General features: G+C 44.6%; 1 protein-coding gene across 3 annotated transcripts in view; it reads right to left on the bottom strand.

The window, feature by feature from the left end:
- Positions 1 to 18,425, bottom strand: part of SETBP1 (SET binding protein 1) — a 268,541-nt gene that overhangs the window by 130,443 nt on the left and 119,673 nt on the right. For all 3 annotated transcript variants that reach the window (XM_042028772.1, XM_042028773.1, XM_042028774.1), the window contains one exon: positions 15,260 to 15,331. In XM_042028772.1, coding sequence (XP_041884706.1) covers positions 15,260 to 15,331 — 72 coding nt within the window. The remainder of the gene's footprint in view (positions 1 to 15,259; positions 15,332 to 18,425) is intronic.

The raw sequence follows: 18,425 nt of genomic DNA, 5'->3' as shown, positions 1-18,425 counted from the left end.
CTCCATAGGAATACAGAGGGCTGGGAAGAATAAAGAAAAAGGTTAGTGACTTTTCAACCTTAACTTGATTTGTCTGCATTCTGAAAAAGAAAGTATTTGGGTACTCTCAAAATCTTAAAGAGTACTTGATTTTTTTAGACCTTCTTGCTCTCTACAATTACCTGGAAGGAGGTTGTGCCCGGGGGAGGGGCTGATCTCTCAAGCAACAAGCAAGAAGACAAGAGGAAATGGCCTCAAACTGCACCAGGGGAGATCCAGGTTGGACATCAGGAAAAATTTCTCCACAAAGAGAGTTGGTAAATATTGGAAGAGGCTGCCCAGGGAGGTGGTAGAGTCACCATCCCTGAAGGTCAAGAAATGACTGGGAGTGGAACTATGGTTTAGTTGACATAGTGGTGTTCAATCAAAGGTCGGATTTTGTGATCTCGGAGGTCTTTTCCCACCTTAATGATTCTATGATTCTATTCTATGATTGTTTTAGTTGAGGGTGAACTGGATACGGTATGGACTTAGTGACTGCTGAGTTACATGCTGCTGCACAAACATTCACACATAAACTATCTTTGAATGCAAGGCTGTCCTGCAGGTGAGACAGGAGGTAGGAGATGTTCTCACGTATTTTTAACTTTTTTGCAAAATAAGTTTGTTACAAGGAAAACCTATTTTTCGGTGTGTCTCGGTTTCCCACAAAGCAAACAAGACTTGCAGCTGGTGTCCATGGCAGCTGTGCTTCTGTGAATACAGAGTGGAAAAGAAATTTTAATTCTGGACTGTGTAAGGGGAGATTTCAGCCCCACTCTCATTTTGCAGTGTTTTTGTTGACTGTGTAAACTGCCAGGTAATTGGGCATGAGGTCCATCGCAGCAACACTGCTGGAAAAAGGAACCACATCTCCGTGTGTTCGTCTCCTAGAGCCAAAGCCTGCCTTAATTTTCTCAGTTTAGGGTTACTAAACATTTTCCCCCAAACTCCCTTTGCCACATTTCTCTGACGTGAGCCAGCAGCTTGTCTGTTTTGTGTCTATTCGTCGCTGATATGAACTGTGACATGTCCAGGGGATCTTTTACAATTCCTGGTGACAAGGAAGGCTGTGAGCAGCAAAGTGTGTCACATATATTAGCCAGCTGCAAAGCTGAAACTGATAGCAGGGTATGAATAGAGCTGATAGCCTCATCTCTAGCTGATACTTCATGTGGCAGATCGTGTTTCTGGGGGCTCCTTTGCTTGCCCCAGGGATGGTTAGAAAAAAGTCCTGCTGCGTCCTGGTGAAGATGTGCTCAGGGCAAGCTCAGATTGGATATTAGGAAAGATGGCAGCAAGGCTGGTATGTGCAAAATGCACCACCAGTAGCATTCTGGAGGTGGCAATAGCTCCTATGGGAAGGTGAAAAGGACGTAAAGACATGACTCACCTTGGAGGTCAAGCCACCTCTTGGCATCTCTTGAAGGAGGACAGAGGAAATGTCATTCCACCCTCCCCATTCTGGACCTGACTGAAAAGGGAATTAAACCAGCTTTTTAAATCCCTGGGAGATATTTCAGCACTTTACATTCAAGTTGCCAGTCAGGCAGATGCATTCCCTAAATGCCCATGATTAGTGCTCTTCCCCAGTTAGCAGGAAAAGACTCACAGCTCTTGTGCAAAGCAGCTATGGGGACACCCATTAATTTCCAGGGACTTGAACGTAAACACTAATGAAAAACTCCAGCTAACTTCCCAGGGAGACTCACTGTGAGAGTGGACGTGTCCTTGTGTGCCTTTGTCACAAGGAGAGACACAAGGTCCCTCTTTCTATCCCTGAGATAAAAGCAATCAGCTTCAGAGCTGCCATCACCAACAGCCCACTCCTTGAGAAGCTCCTTGACTTCTTGGGAAGGTTTTTTGCTTTCTAAACTCAGTGCCAGAAGGAGAAGGAGAGGATGATCTCTGCATCTACAAAGCAGTTGGGAACAACAGCAGCAACTCTTGCTCCCAAGAAACTTGTCACCATTTCAGGATACCCTGCCCCATCTTGGAGGGGCAGAGGGAAGAGGACTATTGTGGGCACTGAGACGGATCCAAGAAAAAGAGAAAACACCAGGAAAAAAAGAGAGAAAAGCTCTGCAAATGAACAGTCAGCATAAACAAAGTGCATCAGCCCAGGCAAGAGGCTGAAGCATGACTGCACTAAACAAATCACAGTGGAATCAACAACTGGCAAAGTAATTGGCATTATTACAGCTGATGGAAAATTTCTGATGCCGCCCATGTTCACTTTCGAAACTCTGCTCAGACGTTTAATTGGCTCAGTTCACATCTAGATGATTGCTCTTTTTGTCCTTCTGGAGTGTATCAAGCCTGTATCTGCAGACAGAAATTTTTGGATGTGCCTCGCTGGCTCTGTCCACCAGCTATGAGATAGAGAATGAAGCTTTGCACAAACTAAGCAAGGCAAGGGAAATATGGAGAAGAATGGGTCTGACCTAAATAATTTCAATCTCTTTGTTACCCCAGTTCTTTTTAAGTTCATCTCTGGCACTATCAAGCAGTCCTATGCTTGTAGCTCCTAAAATATTGTGAGTTAAATGCAGGGGTAAAAATTGCACATGATGATGTCAGCAAAGGGTGGTTTTGGTCCTTTAGTTTCAATACAGGTAAAATTGCTTTCTCTGTCACAGAGGAATGCTCCTGTGAGCAACCTCTGGCCTATTAATCACACTATTTCATGGAATCACAAGATGGTTTTGGCTTGAAGGGACCTTTAAAACCATTTCAGTCCTACCCTCCTGCCATGAGCAGGGACACCTTCCACTAGACCAGGTTGCTCAGAGTTCCATCCACCCTGCCCTTGAACAGTGCCAGGCATGGTGATAAAATGTTGATAATGGCTGAGTGTCTGTGCTCAGAAAGCTCTTCTGCCTAAACTTGCTAGTCTCTTTCCAAAGTATCCTCACTGTAGGACCTGTTGTCCGGAAAACCAACACTTCCCTGCAGGTCAGCCCTGCATGGACAGGGAAATTTCAGCCAGAGGCATCCAAGTTTTCCCCAGTGTTTTACAAAAGCCTCAGAAAATCATTAATCTGTAGGCAGCAGCCAGGATCTCAAGGTATATGAAATTGTGGAATGGTGTCTTTTTAACCTTTCACAAGAAAAGCAGCTTGCCTTGGTGCCGAGCCACAGATTCCTCCACTCCCTAGGCCTAATCTTGGCTGATTGATCTGCCCTTTGGAGGACAACCGAGTGTAGGAATAACAAGCTCTTTCCTTGGCCAGGAGACATGTCTGTAGGGTGGACAAGGCCATGGAGGAAGTATGTTATCGCCCACTTGCCTCCTTTTCTCTTTGTGTTGAGAGCTGCATGACCACAGGATGCCTTTTGGAAATACCATGGTGGCAGTGGGTCTGCAGCCACGTGAAGGGATGGTTCTTCAATTATCAGGGAGGCATTTTTGAGTTCTCCCTGGAAGCAGAGGGAATATTTCTGAACTCACTTGATTGACTTGTTCACTGGCTGATTTCACTGGGATACAACCCATTTAGGTTTACAGCTCTTTTCCAAGGAGGAGGGAGCCCAGAGAGGCTCATTTGTCACATCTCCTCTCGTTGCAAATCAAAGGCAGCACCATGCTGGGAGAACCCCAAAGCCAAAGGGAGAGGACATTTGGCAGCATGGCTCCCAGAGATTTCTGGAGCTGCTTGACAGCTGCTTGAAAAACCTTACTGTTTTTCTCGAAAAGAAAAAAGCCCTCACTGCAAAATGACCTGGCATGTGATAGCAAAGGACAAGCCAGAGGATTTGAAGGGACATGACGGCACTTCAACAGCAAGTGTGGCTGTACCAAAGTGTGGCTCCTCAAAGCCTGCAGTGTGGCCACCTGTGATACAGCAAACTAATTTGGGAATGCCATGGGCTCCCAACGCAGAGCCCAGAAGGATGGCTTCAGGATTAAATCCCTGCCCCGGGACTTTCAGGACCCGCCCCAGAAGTACAGAGCTGAAGAACTGGACCATTTTAAACAAGCAGGTGCTTTTTTCCCCCCAAGAAATTGGCTAATTATGGGTGTGACCTAGTGTCACAGTTAGCTTATTCAGGGACTTCTAGTTTTGCCCTCACAACTCTGGGCCTCCCAAATTGCTACTGCTGCTGCTGCCACCAGACACGAGCACAGGACCTGGTGAGTCCTACAGAGCCTCAGAAGAAGACTGAACCCAAACTGCCCTTGAAGCAAATTTGAGACCAGAAGAAAACAAACAGGAAGTACAGAGGAGAGGTCAGCTCTTTGCTTCTCTATGCCAAACAGGACTTACAGAAAATCCCACTAGAAAGGTCAGAAAGACAATGGCCAGTGACAAAAATGGAAAGAAAACACAGGCAGACTCATGTTATTTGCTTTACCTACCAATCTGAATATTTTTCCTTCCAGTTACCACTTCAGGATTCTTCACCCTGCAAAAGAGTCTGGAGATGAGCAACCTAGTACCACAAGAAGCCAAAGGGGAGATGTCCATTCTCTTCATCACAGTTTGGTGCAAGCCTTTGATTCACATCCCATGTGACACTGTCTACTCAGGGTTAAATCTTCCTGTTGGAGATGCAATGTACTCCTGGGATAGGATTTAGAAAATTGAGGTCTACTCCGCTCTGTGGCCACAACTGAATCACCTCACAGGTTTTTTTTCTGTTTTCTGAAACAGGAATAATGTTATGCCCTGTTTACCGAGATGCTGAAATTTTTGCGTGAAAAGCATGGCATCAAAACTAAATATTGTCACACAAAGCAAAATGAAGCTGTACAAAAAAAACAAGGTGATGTGTGTGCCATTAAAATCCTGACACCAAGTGCTAGAAGTGGGTTGAATTTGCTCAGGTGCTCCGGCTGTTCCTTTTCATCAGGCGTGGGGACATACTGCTTTGCAGATAAACATTGTGATGTGGTGAATGTCCAGAATTTAATGAAGTCCATTATAACAGATGAAAATGAAGCTTTCATTAGTTTATGAATGCCTTATTCACTTTAGTTTTGGGGTTTGTTTTTTTATAAATCGAGAAAGAATGTTTTCCCTAAGCAAGTGCCAAGTAAGAGAGTAAACATCTTCTGCTCTTACACCTTCATCTCCTCCCCAAGGCTGTCACTCCTGCAAGGAAAAGGCTCTCATTACACCAGCCTTGTCCACAGCCCTGTTGCAAACCTCTCCCAGTGAGATGCACCCAACGCTAGCAACAGCTGGCCACAGCTGGCTGTAGCAATGGGCTCTGCAGAGTCTTTTCCCACTCCTGTCTGCCTCTGCAGGGTTCTTCAACTTCCACCTTCACCTTTTATTGTCACACGCACTTTGGGCCAAGAACAATAATATATTTGCTTTATATGCTCTGGCCATGACAGGGATTTTATGGACTGCCACAATATCATCTTCGTAATTGTGGCCATACTGCTGATTAAAAGGGTCACACTGGCAGCAAGGGAATCTATAACGTTTTTATTTGTTCAGAGGAAGGATACACCAGGAGTTCAAGTTTCTCTCTTCAGCTCTGGACTCTTGGTGCTTTGATCCTGATCACCTTTGAGAATAAAAGGGGAATTTAGCTCTTAAGTGTGGTTTTGTTGCTGGTGTCTCAGTTAACACCATCCATAAAAGGATCATTTTCTTTTTTACACAGGACAAGGCTGAGACCACAGAGTTGAAATAGGAGTAGAATGATAAAAACTGTGTCTTTTTAGCTAACAACGGACAATCACTAACCATGTAAATAAATGAGTGACTATTGAGTTTTAGTAACACAGTCTGTTCTATTGCTCATGAAGAGGAGGGAAGAGAAAATGTTTCTAGGTTTCAAAAAGATATATATATATATATTTTTTTAGCTGGAGAATTACACATCATGGTATTTCAGCACTGAAAACACCTGCTGACAGTATGATTGCAAAACAGGACATCCTTGAAGTTGCAAGAAAATGGGCACAAAAAAAAGCGAATCCTGTTATCAAGTAAAATATCTGAAGACTGTGGGCCTGAGTGTGTGCTTTTTTTCTCTGACTTCTAAAAGCGACACATCCTCAAATTCAAATGAGCAGATGGCTGCCAGAAACACTCTGAAACCAGCAAGCTGCTTGCCTTGGACACATTATTTTGGTGTCTTGACCCCTTGACTGTCTCGTGGAATTTTATTTCATTTGGGTTTGATCCAAGGCTATTGGAGAGGATTTTAAAGTCACCAATGACCTCTGAACTTCAATGATGGCATTTTGGGGGATTTTATCTTAAAGAGGAGATAAGGACAGAAATGGCCATACATTCACCATCCAAAGGGAGCAAAACAATATAATGACATAACCTGTGGTTTCAGTTGCAGTTGAAGTAAGCTGCTGAGGCTGTACAAAGAAGAGGTGATATTAGTGTGGGGAGAAATGTTTTGAAACCTTGCAACCATGGCATCACCCCTTTTTGCTGACACTACACAGCTACAGCTGACGACAAATTCAGCCCTACCTCCACGTTCTTGAAAAGTAGCAACCCTAAGTCATACCTGCTCCTGAGTGTCTGAATTTTAGTTTCTTGTCTCAGAAAGAGTGTAGAAATGTAATCTTTGATATGGAGTCGGGTCATAGGGATTGCCAGTAGATAAAGAGCCTTGCTTTCATTTTCCCTGCAACTCTGACTGCTCCTCAATCCTGACCTTGATTGCTCCCAGTAAGAGATAACACAAATCTCATTCCTCATGCAGACTTTCCAAGATGTTGTCTTGAGCTTCATCTCACAGGTGCTAAATGGCTTTTCATGCAGGAGATAGGCTGAAGTTCTCTGATGAAGGATAAGGCTGATAAATTTGCTCCTTGGGAGCCACGGAACAATGTGGGTAAAGGTCACCTAGAAGAGAGAACTAAACTGGTAACACAGCAGGTCATGATGACACTGAATCATGATCAGGCCACCATCTCGAGGAGAGGAACAAGGCATTCCAGAGGGTACAATTTCTCCTGATGGCCTTTTCCTAAGTTGTGTGAAAGGAAAGAGTTCTTTTTCCTCCCTTACCCTGTCAGGGCCTCTCATGGACTCCTTCCAGCCATCTGAGGCTCCTGCTTTTACCCTTCCACTAATGTCCTGTACCTTTACACAGCCATGGTGTCATGGTGTGACCATTCCCTCTCAAATTTCTTACTTCACCCACTTATCCTCACCAAGGATGTGCTCTATTCATATCCAGGTTTCTTACTTCTCATCATTCTTATTGAACTACAGGCACTTATTAAAGAAATGGGAGCATCATCTAGTGCACCTGCTGCTCAAACATAAGGGACTAGAACTATAGTATTCCTTTATGAAGACATCAGTGACAACTAATTTTGGTGGCACCTAGATAAAATACTGATTTAATTTATCTGGATCCAATAAAATCTGAAAAGAGCTTATAAGAAATCATGCCTACACCTTAGTTAATGAAATTCTGGGCTGCTTCTGGGAAGGCTGACAATTGTAAAACCCATCTGCCAAACTTTCATTCACAGCTTCATTGCAAAGTCATTACAGATATGACAAAACCCAGCAAACTCACAGAGGTGTGTGTGAACACATGTGAGAACGGGGAGCACCACACTGGGTATTGCTGGCAGCTTGGAGGGGGCAGGTGAACAAGGAACAGATGCTCTTGATGCTGCCAGCAATACTCAATGTTGCAGGACCTATTTTATTCCCACCTGAGAACTTGAGCCTGAAATCACCTCTGCAAGCAAACCATATGAACTCTCACTGCTGGTGGTGCTCCTGCTGCTTGGAGAAGGCTGCCAGAGCCCTCAGGACATCCATCCATGGACCATCTCACCCTTCCCATAGCACCACAGAATGGATTGAGTTGAAAGCGACCTTAAAGATAGCTTAGTCCAGCCTCTCTGCCATGGGCAGGGACAACTCTCACTAGACCAGGGTGTTCCAAGCCTGGGAACACTTCCAGGGATGGGGCAGCCACAGCTTCTCTGGGAAACCTGTGCCAGGGCCTCACCTCTCACAGCCAGGAATTCCTTCCCAATATCCCATCTAACCCTGCCCTCTGTCAGTGAGAAGGCATTCCCTATATCTTGTCTCTCCATCCCTTGTCCCAAGTCCCTCTGCAGCTCTCCTGGAGCCCCTTTAGGTGCTAGAAAGGGTCCCAAGTTCCAGGACACTGATTATTTTGGCTGGCCAGGCTGTGTGCTGCGCCCTTAGAGACGGATACTGCGGCTGATGCAGATTGTTTTTACTGTGGCCTTTGCATCTAGTTTGCTGCACCCAGAAACCACAGAAGGCTGAAATAAATCTATATGCACCCTATCTGCTGGTCACCTGTGCCCTGATCCCCTTGTGTTTATATTTGTGCTCGTTATGACACAGGGAATGAGGGTGAGAACAAAACATTGGTCCCTAGGGAATAGCGATTTTCAAGCAGTTACTCTGCAGGCAAAACGCAGGGTGCTGGCAAGTAATGCCTGAAAACTTTGATGCCTTGATTTCTGTTGTGTGGATCAATATTAATAGCAATATTGTATTTCCAGAGCTGGCAGAACTATTGATTATTTGGTATGTAGCAGTTCATTTTCACTTGAGAGCAAACTGGGACACTGAAACAACAAATGTGCAGCTGTTAACAAGCAACACAGGACATTGAGTTTCAGTGACACAACTGGGATATCACTTTCTTTGTCTAAAATGGAACATCTTTAACATGTCAAAAATATGATTTACTTATCTGACTTATGCAGCACCTGGGGAAAATACCTTTTTCCCTGGAACCTGCAGATTAAGGTCATGTTTCCAAATATGTGCCAAATCCAATCAATAACTTCATCCGCACTGTGACCAAACACTTGAGGTATTCTTGATGGGAAAATGTTTTGTTTGATATGTTTAAACAAGTATTAAATCAGATACCTTGTGCATGAGAAGATTTCAGTGAAAGAAAAGATAATGAAACATTACACTGTGGTTGCAGGAGCTGAGCCAGAGTTATTTCTTTTCAATGAGGTTTTAACTCTGTGAGAAAAAATAGATACCTGTATCTATAGATGTGTGTAAATATATTTTGATTGGGTGAACCCAAAATAAAACTTTCTATATCTAACAAAGGCTTTGCTTACGTTTGAAAGACATAATGCTGTATCCTTCCATGAGCTGCTTTATTACGTGTAAGTCTACAATTGCCTCCTAGGGACACATTTAACTATCAAGGACCAAACTGTTGAATGCAAATTATACAGAACACCTGTCTTGTGGATGAAACTCCTGAAAAAGGAATCTCCCCATGGCAAGTGAGGAAAAAATTTAAAATAATGGGTGATGCTCCCTGTTCCAGGAAAGAACACCTCAATGACTAATAATCTTTTTACTTGAGCTTGAAGAGGCTGGGGAGGTGACTAGTAAATATGCAGTAAATGTACCTGTACTATATGTTGCCTTTTGGGAGATAATATAGTCTTTCCTCTGCTCTCAGCATGTTAAACCCTGCAGGCTTAGCTGCCTTAGCAACTGTCTACAGTTTGGACAGGTCAGGATCAAGGGAGGCTGAATCAGCCTCTGATGGTGGCTCTGCTCTCCCACTGCTGACAAATGGAGTTTAGAGTGAAGGAGTCCAGTTTCTCAGTTGGGCCTGAGCCTCTTCAGCCAGTAGTAATCAAATGTGCCCAGAAATATTCCCAGGCATGGAGGCCAACTGGCACAGAGAGGTTTGTACCTCTGCTCACAACCGCGTCTTAACTTTCCTAACACAGCAGCTAAGTGCAAACAGCTCTCAGGGATGAACACTGATCCATGCTTAAGAATGATTTAGGAGCTTGCTAGTTGGACCAAAAGTGTGCTGAGAACTGGTTTAGTACCTTGAGTATACCCAGTTACGTTCCCGTGAATGTTCCCAGAGACTGTTCAGCTTGCTTAAGTTATTGTTATGACATATTTCTTTTCCTGATCAAGATTACTTCTTTACAGCCAGGAGAAGGGAATTGTATGGCTGTAAATTTGGTTATGATAATAATCCTTTTGCTGGTTCATGAAATCACTCTTACTCAAGAGGAGGCGTGTTTACTGCTGTCTGCAATCTAAGAATATTTGCAAGGAACCAGATGTGGTGTGTTTAAAGTGAAAAAAAAAGTTCTGCGTGGACAGATGAACTTCATAAAAAAATCACTGTCCTCCTTATCTGATTGCACATCACTGACGTCTGCCTGATACTACATTTTCAAAGTTTGCTACTTTAAATTGCTTACCCCCAAAAAGCACCCCACATCAAGTACTTGCCATATGCTCTATGCTACATTGGTGTGATGGTTTTGTCTGGGGCAGGGTTCATTTTCTTCCCAGAGGTTGGTACAGGGCTGTGTTTTGGGTTTGTGCTGAGCACAGGGTTGATAACACAGAGATGTTTTTGTTACTGCTGGGCAGGGCTTGCACAGAGCCAAGGCCTTTCCTGGTTCTTGAACTGCCAGGCTGGGGAGGGGCTGTGGGAGGTTGGGAGGCTGGGAGGAGACACAGCCAGGACAGGTGACCCCAAGTGACCAAAGGGATGTTCCAGACCATGTGACATCATGCTTGGTGAATAAAGTGGGGGAAAGAAGGAGGAAGGGTGGATGTTTGGAGTGATGGCATTTGTCTTCCCAAGCCACTGTTACATGTGATGGGTTCTGGCTCTCCAGAGATGGCTGAACACCTGCCTGCCCATGGAAAGCAGGGAATTAACGCCTTGCTTTGGTTTGCTTGTGTGCAAGGCTTCTGCTTTCCCTATTAAACTGCCTTTATCTCAACCCATGAGTTTTCCAGCTTTAACCCTTCCAGTTCTCTCCCTGATCGTGCTGGTGGGGGAGTGAGTGAGGGGCTACAAGGGGCCTGATTGGGTTAAAGCATGACAACTGGGATGCCATTAGATGTCCCATAGCAACTTTCTGTCCTGGCCTGAGAAAGGCAGAGCAAGTCTGTTTTCATGGATTTCTCTGAGCTACAAGAAGTTGAATGCAAGATCTTTACTTCAAGAAGAATTGATTTTATCAAGGCAGGGCCATCTGGCAGAAAGTAGAGCAGGATTAATGCAATCCCAAACCTGTGTCACCCAAATCTTGGCACCCTCCACCACCCCACAGGGACTCAAGGCAGAGCAGGGAGGCAGAGGAAATATCTCATGCCTACACTCTCTTCACTACACACACACCACAAAACCTCCTCAGTGAAAAGGTTTCAAAGCTGACACGAGAAACTCTTACTCTGATATGGGAGCTGTTCAGAGGAACACATCCCTTTGAATGGTTTAGCTCATGACACTTCTAACAATCACCTGTGCAGCAACCTACTCATGGTTTGCAGATGGCTCTGGGGAGGGAGCTCCTTATCCTGGTGAGCTGGCTGTATTTCAGCAATGGCACTTTCTTTGTGGACAGCACCAAGGCTGCCGAGCACCTTTTGTGGTTTTTCCCAAGGAAAAGATGGTGCAGACCTGTGTCAGGAGTTGGTGCTACTGCCCAGCTCCCATTTGGACACCTTTGTGGCCCTGGCAGAAGCAGCTAAAGGCACCATGTGGGCTCACAGCTTCGACGTTCCACGGTGGTTTCCTGTCTCAGGAAGCTATAATGCCAGGAGGATGGCAGAATCCTTCATGCCAGCAGAATATAATGCCTTATGATCCTGTGATGTAGTGCAAAAAGCAGGAGGAGTGGGAAGCCCAGCAGGCACCTGATTGAAGAGGCTGGGGGAGATGAGAGGAGACGGTGTCCTGCTGTGCGCTTCTCCCACCTCCATAACCTCCTTACTTTCAAAGAGTTTCCACAGGGCTGCGGTGGCTATTGTTCTCCAGACCTGGTGCATCAGCATCCCCACTACACTGACAGTTTGGGATTCTCACACTGCCAGCCTTTCCTGTTCCTGACAGAGAAACGAGGAGCTTGTTTGGCTTTGGGTGGAAGCAAAATGTGTGCAACTTGGACACCTCTGTGCTAACCATGTGCAGGGTGATGCTGCCTAGTCCACAACTAGCATGGGCTGCCTGGGCATGTGATTATGCTCAGACAGACCCAGAGGCATTCCACAAACGTGTCTGTCCCTTTTCCTTCCAAAAGTGACCACAGCACCTGGGTCAAGCTTTGGCACAACTGCTATTGATGTACAGAGTCAGCAGTGAACGAGCAATTCTTTACGTCTGATTTTCAAGGAGGCTGCAGATTCCTCTTGACCATTAAGATGAAAAGGAGGCTAATTCAAAGCTAGAGCAAAGTTTAAGGAGTAATTCTGCACAGGCGGGCAGGTAAGATAATGTAAAAGTCGTTCTTTTCTCTGTTTGGCCCTGTAAAATGAGAAATACTATCAGGGTGGTGAATTTTTTGAAACCTGCATTATTTCTTTTTCCTAGGAAGGGTTGAAATAGGTTTAAGTACTACTGTTATTATCTCTAAAATGACAGAGACATTTTCATGTGAGTTTCCCTTCACAGTCAGATATCCATATTCACCATGTGCATTCCTTTGATTCGGGGACTGCAGCTTCCCTGTGGTCCAAGGACTCAAGGTTCATTTTTTGTTGCTCTTTCCGCCAAAATGGGGTTATTAGAGATAGAAAAAAATTGCAAGGTCACCCACAGCCTTGATAGAAACAGGAGGGTAGGAGAATATTAGAAAGAAACTATTAGCTGTAATATCCAGCTGCATTTGACAAACCTGAGTGTATTTGGATTGCCTGTACCAGCATTTCTCTCCCCTGTTTCCAAGTGATTGCCCTAGCCCTAGTGATCAACCACCTGAATACATCCAAGAAGGATATTCACAGAAAGGATCTCATGATAAAACGGCTATTCCTGGCCTTCTTTCCATCACATCATAATCTGTCCACTAATATGGCCTGAGATCTCAGCTGATCAAAAGGTCATAAGATGCTACTGCTAAGTATCACTCTGTCTCTGCTGAGCCAAAAGCATTTTTAGTCCATTCAACAGGCAGAGGAATGCAATAGCAAAGCCTTCAAATCTGTTTGTATAATAGATGAAGTCTTCTCTTTATGGCATTTATCATCCTTCACGGAATGACACCTGATAAATAAATCTCTAGTTCCCAGTGAATTTAAATAAAACAAAGGCAAATCATATCCCTGTGCACTGTAAATATAAAACTGAAGAGAACATAAGAGTTCCCAATCTTCCTCCATCTCCTCTGCTATAAAAGCTATAAAGTGCTGATCATCCACAGATTCCACCAAAATCAAGACAGCCCAAATCTCTGGGTACATTACAAAAAGCATGGTAATAGCACAGGAGGGACTTAAAGATACATAACTCATTTAGTCTAATGACATGGTAAAACTTACACCTTTTTGTCTTCATGTTAGTAAAAACAAAAAACATAAGAAAGGGGGGTTATTATGGAGTGAAAATGGGGGGAAATCTAATAAATGGGTCAATGTGTTTCCTACCAGTGGGGACAATTTTCAAACATCCTGGGACGAATAAAATACTGAACCACATCCTACTCAACACCACGACTTGGGCCAGCTGGTCACCGCTGTACTGGTGGCAACTGGTCCATGTGATGCCAGACATTGCCTCCAGCAGCAACTGCAGCCACTTCTCTGGCCATCCTGCTTCCAAGCCTCTCAACACAGGCAGGGATCACTGCCCAAAACTGCAGGAGAGAAGGCACCAGTGCCAACAGCCACCTGCCACCTGAAGCCCGTGTCTAGCAGGCCTGCAGAGGTAGTTTCTGTGAGCATTACCATTGGGAAATTCACTGTTTTGTGTCTCCAGCACACCTGAAGGGTTGTCACAACCAAATTAAACCCCCCAGCATTTCCCAGACTATCCGCCCACTCTTTGGCTTTCCAGAGCTCTATACCAGGACCAACAGACAGTTTCTTTAACCGTAACTGGCAGTCATTTTGCTCCTCTCCATGCTTTCAAAGCTGAGAGCCATCAAAGATTAGCAGAAAAAATCATGACTATTTTTCCCTAAGAAGCAGAACTGGTAATAGGCTTCAGGAAAAATCCTCCTAAATGCAAGTGATAAGCGTAGACTGTGTGAAGACTGACAGGTCTAATTATAATTATCATTGCGAGGGGACTAGCACTAACCTCCCTTCTGGAAGGCAATGACAATTCCTGGAAGAGAACATGAATGATCATAAACAAAATCATTGCAAGGAGAGTTGTCTTTCACTGGGAAACTAAAAAAGATCCAGATTTAGGGGTGAAAAAAAACCCCAAACCTTAAGAATTTTTTAAAGTTTATCCTGATAGAAAATGGCACTTAATCATACATTTAAGTTTTGCTGACTTCTGAATGATGAGAGTAAAAGAATCAAGCAGGATACATGAAGTGTAAGATGGAGTCATGCATGCAGGAGGTGTTTGGAAATAAAGGATATATTCTGAAAGTATACTTGAAGAACATACCCTGCATTTAAACATGGACAAGGAGTCCCAGGGAGGATGTAGGTACAGACTGAGATAAATATTCAAAACTACGACGAAACCCAGACCACTTTGCACCAACTTTTCCCCCTTCCTCACATCCTAGCAGGAAGAAAGGCAAACAGAACCAATACAGATCTCTTCAAATTGCTTCTATCCACTGAAATCCTAACTTTGCATCTATACATTGACTGAAATACAACAGCATCAGCTTTCAGCGGGGTTATGAGGTAGATAAGATAGGTAATATTCCTTCAAGATCATCCTGCCCCAAACTTTCTGCTTTCTTTGACAGCATTCCACTTTTCTTAGTCTGCATGTTTTTTTGGCATTTCTCACTCCATTTCCATTGGAAACTTGGAAACAGAGAAGCTTGGGCAATCTGGACTGAAAGTAGCAGTCCCTTAGCTTTTTTTTTTTTTCTGGAAACAGATATTATCTTCTTAATAGGGACTATAACTGCAGAGGAGATGAAGAGAGGAGCCTCAGAGTCAAAAGCAGTTCTAAGAGTTTCATTCTCATTATATCTCAATGGAGTGGAGCAAATAAATTGTGCAAGGAGACATATGGAAGCTCACTATGCAAATGGCCTATTTAAGGCTCTGGCTTCCTAATTAGGTCCTGGTGTCAGGAGGTTGGTAACAATTATTCACACGTAGATCATTTGGATACAATAAAAACTGTTCTAAAACCCAAACCATCATAATGGCATGCATCAAAAGATACCCAAATTAACGTTCTAGACTCATTTGTTTAGTGCTTGGACTATCAGTTTCTGTGGTACACATACCTAAATTTTGCATCCAACCTTGCAAAATTGTGTTTGGAAATGGAAAAGGAGGAAACAAAAATCATCACAGCCATATCCCCTTGTTCTTACCTTGTTCACAGATTTCGTCACTGGACTCTGCACAGCGAATCCACACTCTCTTCCCAAATTCTTCATCTGACTCTGTGGTGTTTCCCAGAGCAAAGAGAAAAAAGAAAACCTTGATTGTAGGGATGACTGTGTAGAAAATGGTCACAAGCATCCAGAGTTTTCCTCTGCCCTTTTGATTTCCTTACATGTTCCAGTATGACCACCTCTGCTTGCCAGCTGGGGCCCCCTGAGCACCCAGTGATGGGGTCCACCCTCATTCCCAAGGTGTTTTGTAAGGCCCCCCAAGCCTCCCCTTACCCCACACAGATGTGCAGGCTTCCCCTCCCAAGCATCCCTTGTAAGCATGTTGGCATCAAAGAGCCACCACAGCTTTCCCCAGCAGCTGTGAGGCACACAACGAGCCATGACCTCAGGGAGTGATGCCGTGGATTCCTCTGACAACCTGTGTTAGAAAAGCTTGTGGAGAGAGCAGGAAGGTGTCACAAGAAGCCAACCCACCTGCTTTGTATAAGAATTAAAGTAGGGAGCTGAAGCCAAGGATTACCACATTGCAAAACCATTTAAAACAGAGTAAGTGCTTGTGATTCAACATCGTGACTACAGCAAACCTACTCTGCACTGCATTTCAGTACTTCTGGTATGAAAATGAGGTCTTCCTCTCCCTTTCTTGCCCTCCCACCTCCTCTCCTCTTTGTCCACCTCTCCAGCCCTTCACACAAAGGTGAAATATTTTACATTTTCACCCGTGGTGATGATGATCAGAGAGTGTTTGCTTTGCTTTGCTTTTCACTGATTTTGCCAAAGGCATCCTTTTAAGCATCAGCCTGTGCAAAGATAATAGGTGACACGATTCTCTATAACTGGAATCTGCAACAAATCAGCCATCTGCCACTCCAGGGGTCTGAGATTAACCCAGCTACTGGACCATGACTGCGAAGTATTTGCACATTTAGATTACAGAAATGTGAGGTTACAGGTCCAAAAATATAAGACTGGGAGTGGGGAAAGTGTGCGCAGAAGGAGTGGAAGACAGCCTCAGGAGAGCCCTTTAGATTAACCCTTCCCAACACAAGTCACCTCATAACAACTCCAAGCAGACAGTGTTTCTCATTATAAAGTGCTAAAAGGATGAAGGATTTGAAGGAAGCAACTTGAGACACATTAGACATCATGTTTCTGGAGAATACATCCAAAGACGCTTCTTTCACACTGGGAGAAATAAAGACAAAAACCAAACAGCTGTCTTGTCAAAGCCTTCCGTCCTCGGGAAGCATGACCAAGCTGCCCAGATGGCTTACTTGAGCATTTGGAAAGTACAAGAGCATAATTTTCGCCCCAAGATGGACCAGATCCACAAGCTCCCCCTATGGTCAAGATTTCAAGAAATGAAAGAGGTCTGCCTACTGAAATAGCAAGGTTTGCGAAGGTCTCTTCATTTGTTGCTCCCAGTTCACCCTCCTGAATAACAAACACTATTTTGTTACCATGCACACATGGATGCTGTCAATCCACATTAATACCTGTCCATGTCTTTGGGATTCTCTCTATGAATCTATTGGGAATTGTTGTTTGGTAACTAGGTACTTGAAAACTGAAGAAGTTTAAATCAGTAGTAAACACAAGCTGGCTCCAGATCTAAGAGCATGAGCAATGGTCTGTAACAGTGTGTGGTGGATCAGGACAGACACCAGGGTCTGCTCTGGTCATGTTGATAGGTTTTAATCCCCACTCCTGCCACTTTCTCTTGCAGGTTAGAATCCCACAGATCCCTGAGATTCCCATCCTCCAAGATCTCAGGTTAAAAAGAGGAGGTTCTGCCCAGAGGAACAGGTGTAGCTGCAGCCAAAAGTGTCAGCAAGAACATCTGGAAAATTCTGGAACATCTCACCTGTGAGAAAAGACTGAAGCATCTGAACTGTTCAGTCTGGAGGAGAGAGGATTCCAGGGAGATCTTGAGCATCTGCCCGTACCTAAAAAGGTCTCCAGGAAAGCCGGAGTGGGACTTTCGGCAAGGACATGAAGTGACAGGACAAGAGGGAATGGCTTCCCACTGCCAGAGGGCAGGGTTAGGTGAGATATTGGGAAGGAATTCTTGGCTGTGAGGGTGGTGAGGCCCTGGCACAGGTTTCCCAGAGAAGCTGTGGCTGCCCCATCCCTGGAAGTGCCCCAGGCTGGATGGGGCTTGGAGCAATCTGGTGTAGTAGGAGGTGTCCCTGCCCATGGCAGGGGGTGGAACTGCATCAACTGTGAGGTTCATTTCAACCCAAACCATGCTAGGATTCTGTGATTCTATGAAATTCAGGCAAGGTCTGCATGGTGTGTGCCCTGGGTGGGGAAGGTATTTAAAATGCTCAACTCATGCCATCCAAAGAGACAACTAAAAACCAAATAGCATGCACATGTGTTTGTAGAAACCTATGTGTTTTACTCATGTCCTTTATTCAGAGAAAACAGGGAGGATTGGGTAGAAGGTACAAGAACACACTCCAGGTTCTTTGGCCAACTTTCTTGTTGATATTTCCATGGTGAAGAAGAAACCAAGGTTCCCTGGGCCAAGCACTGCACAGCCTGTAGTTGCAACAATGGAAAAGAGCAAGAAGAAATGGCAGCACCTTCTCTGCGCAAGCCCAAGCTGAACTGCAGCAAATACAGGGTACAAAGCACAGCTGAGAGGTGAGGAAGAGCAAGGGATCAGCTGCTGTAGTCATCCTACTCCATACAAAACCTGCTGGCATCCCCTCAGAAATGAGTGCCACTCCCAACAGCGTTAATTTGGGACAGAGCATTTGATCCTCCACAGAGGAAGGACTATTGATCTGTGAGGAGCTGTGAGAAGAAGAGAGTGAGGGGAGCATTCTAGTCAACACCTTTAAGTCTGCCTGAACTCCCCCCTATTTATCACAGTATTTCCAAAAGGCCTTGCCTGGGCAGGGGTAGGTGCTCCCAAACCAGGTCTACATGTCTGAGACCAAAGGTGAGGTTTGAAGTGGTTTGGATGTGTACTAGGGCATGGTTTTCAGGTGAGAAAGAGGTCACAGGGATCATCCCACGCCTGAGACTACAAAATGGGCCAAGCTAACAACCCAATAATCCACAAGCTTCTGAGATGCAGCAAGCTAATGAGGCTCTGCCCGTGCTTTAGAAAGGTCTCCTTGAACTTGACCTG

Source organism: Corvus kubaryi, unplaced genomic scaffold (genome assembly GCF_017639235.1).
Source record: "Corvus kubaryi isolate FWS band 111438036 unplaced genomic scaffold, C.kubaryi_AGA036_p1.0 37308, whole genome shotgun sequence".
Classification (NCBI taxonomy): Eukaryota; Metazoa; Chordata; class Aves; order Passeriformes; family Corvidae; genus Corvus; species Corvus kubaryi.
The sequence above is the reverse complement of the archived record's forward strand: the minus strand, read 5'-3'. Positions and strand labels throughout refer to the sequence as shown.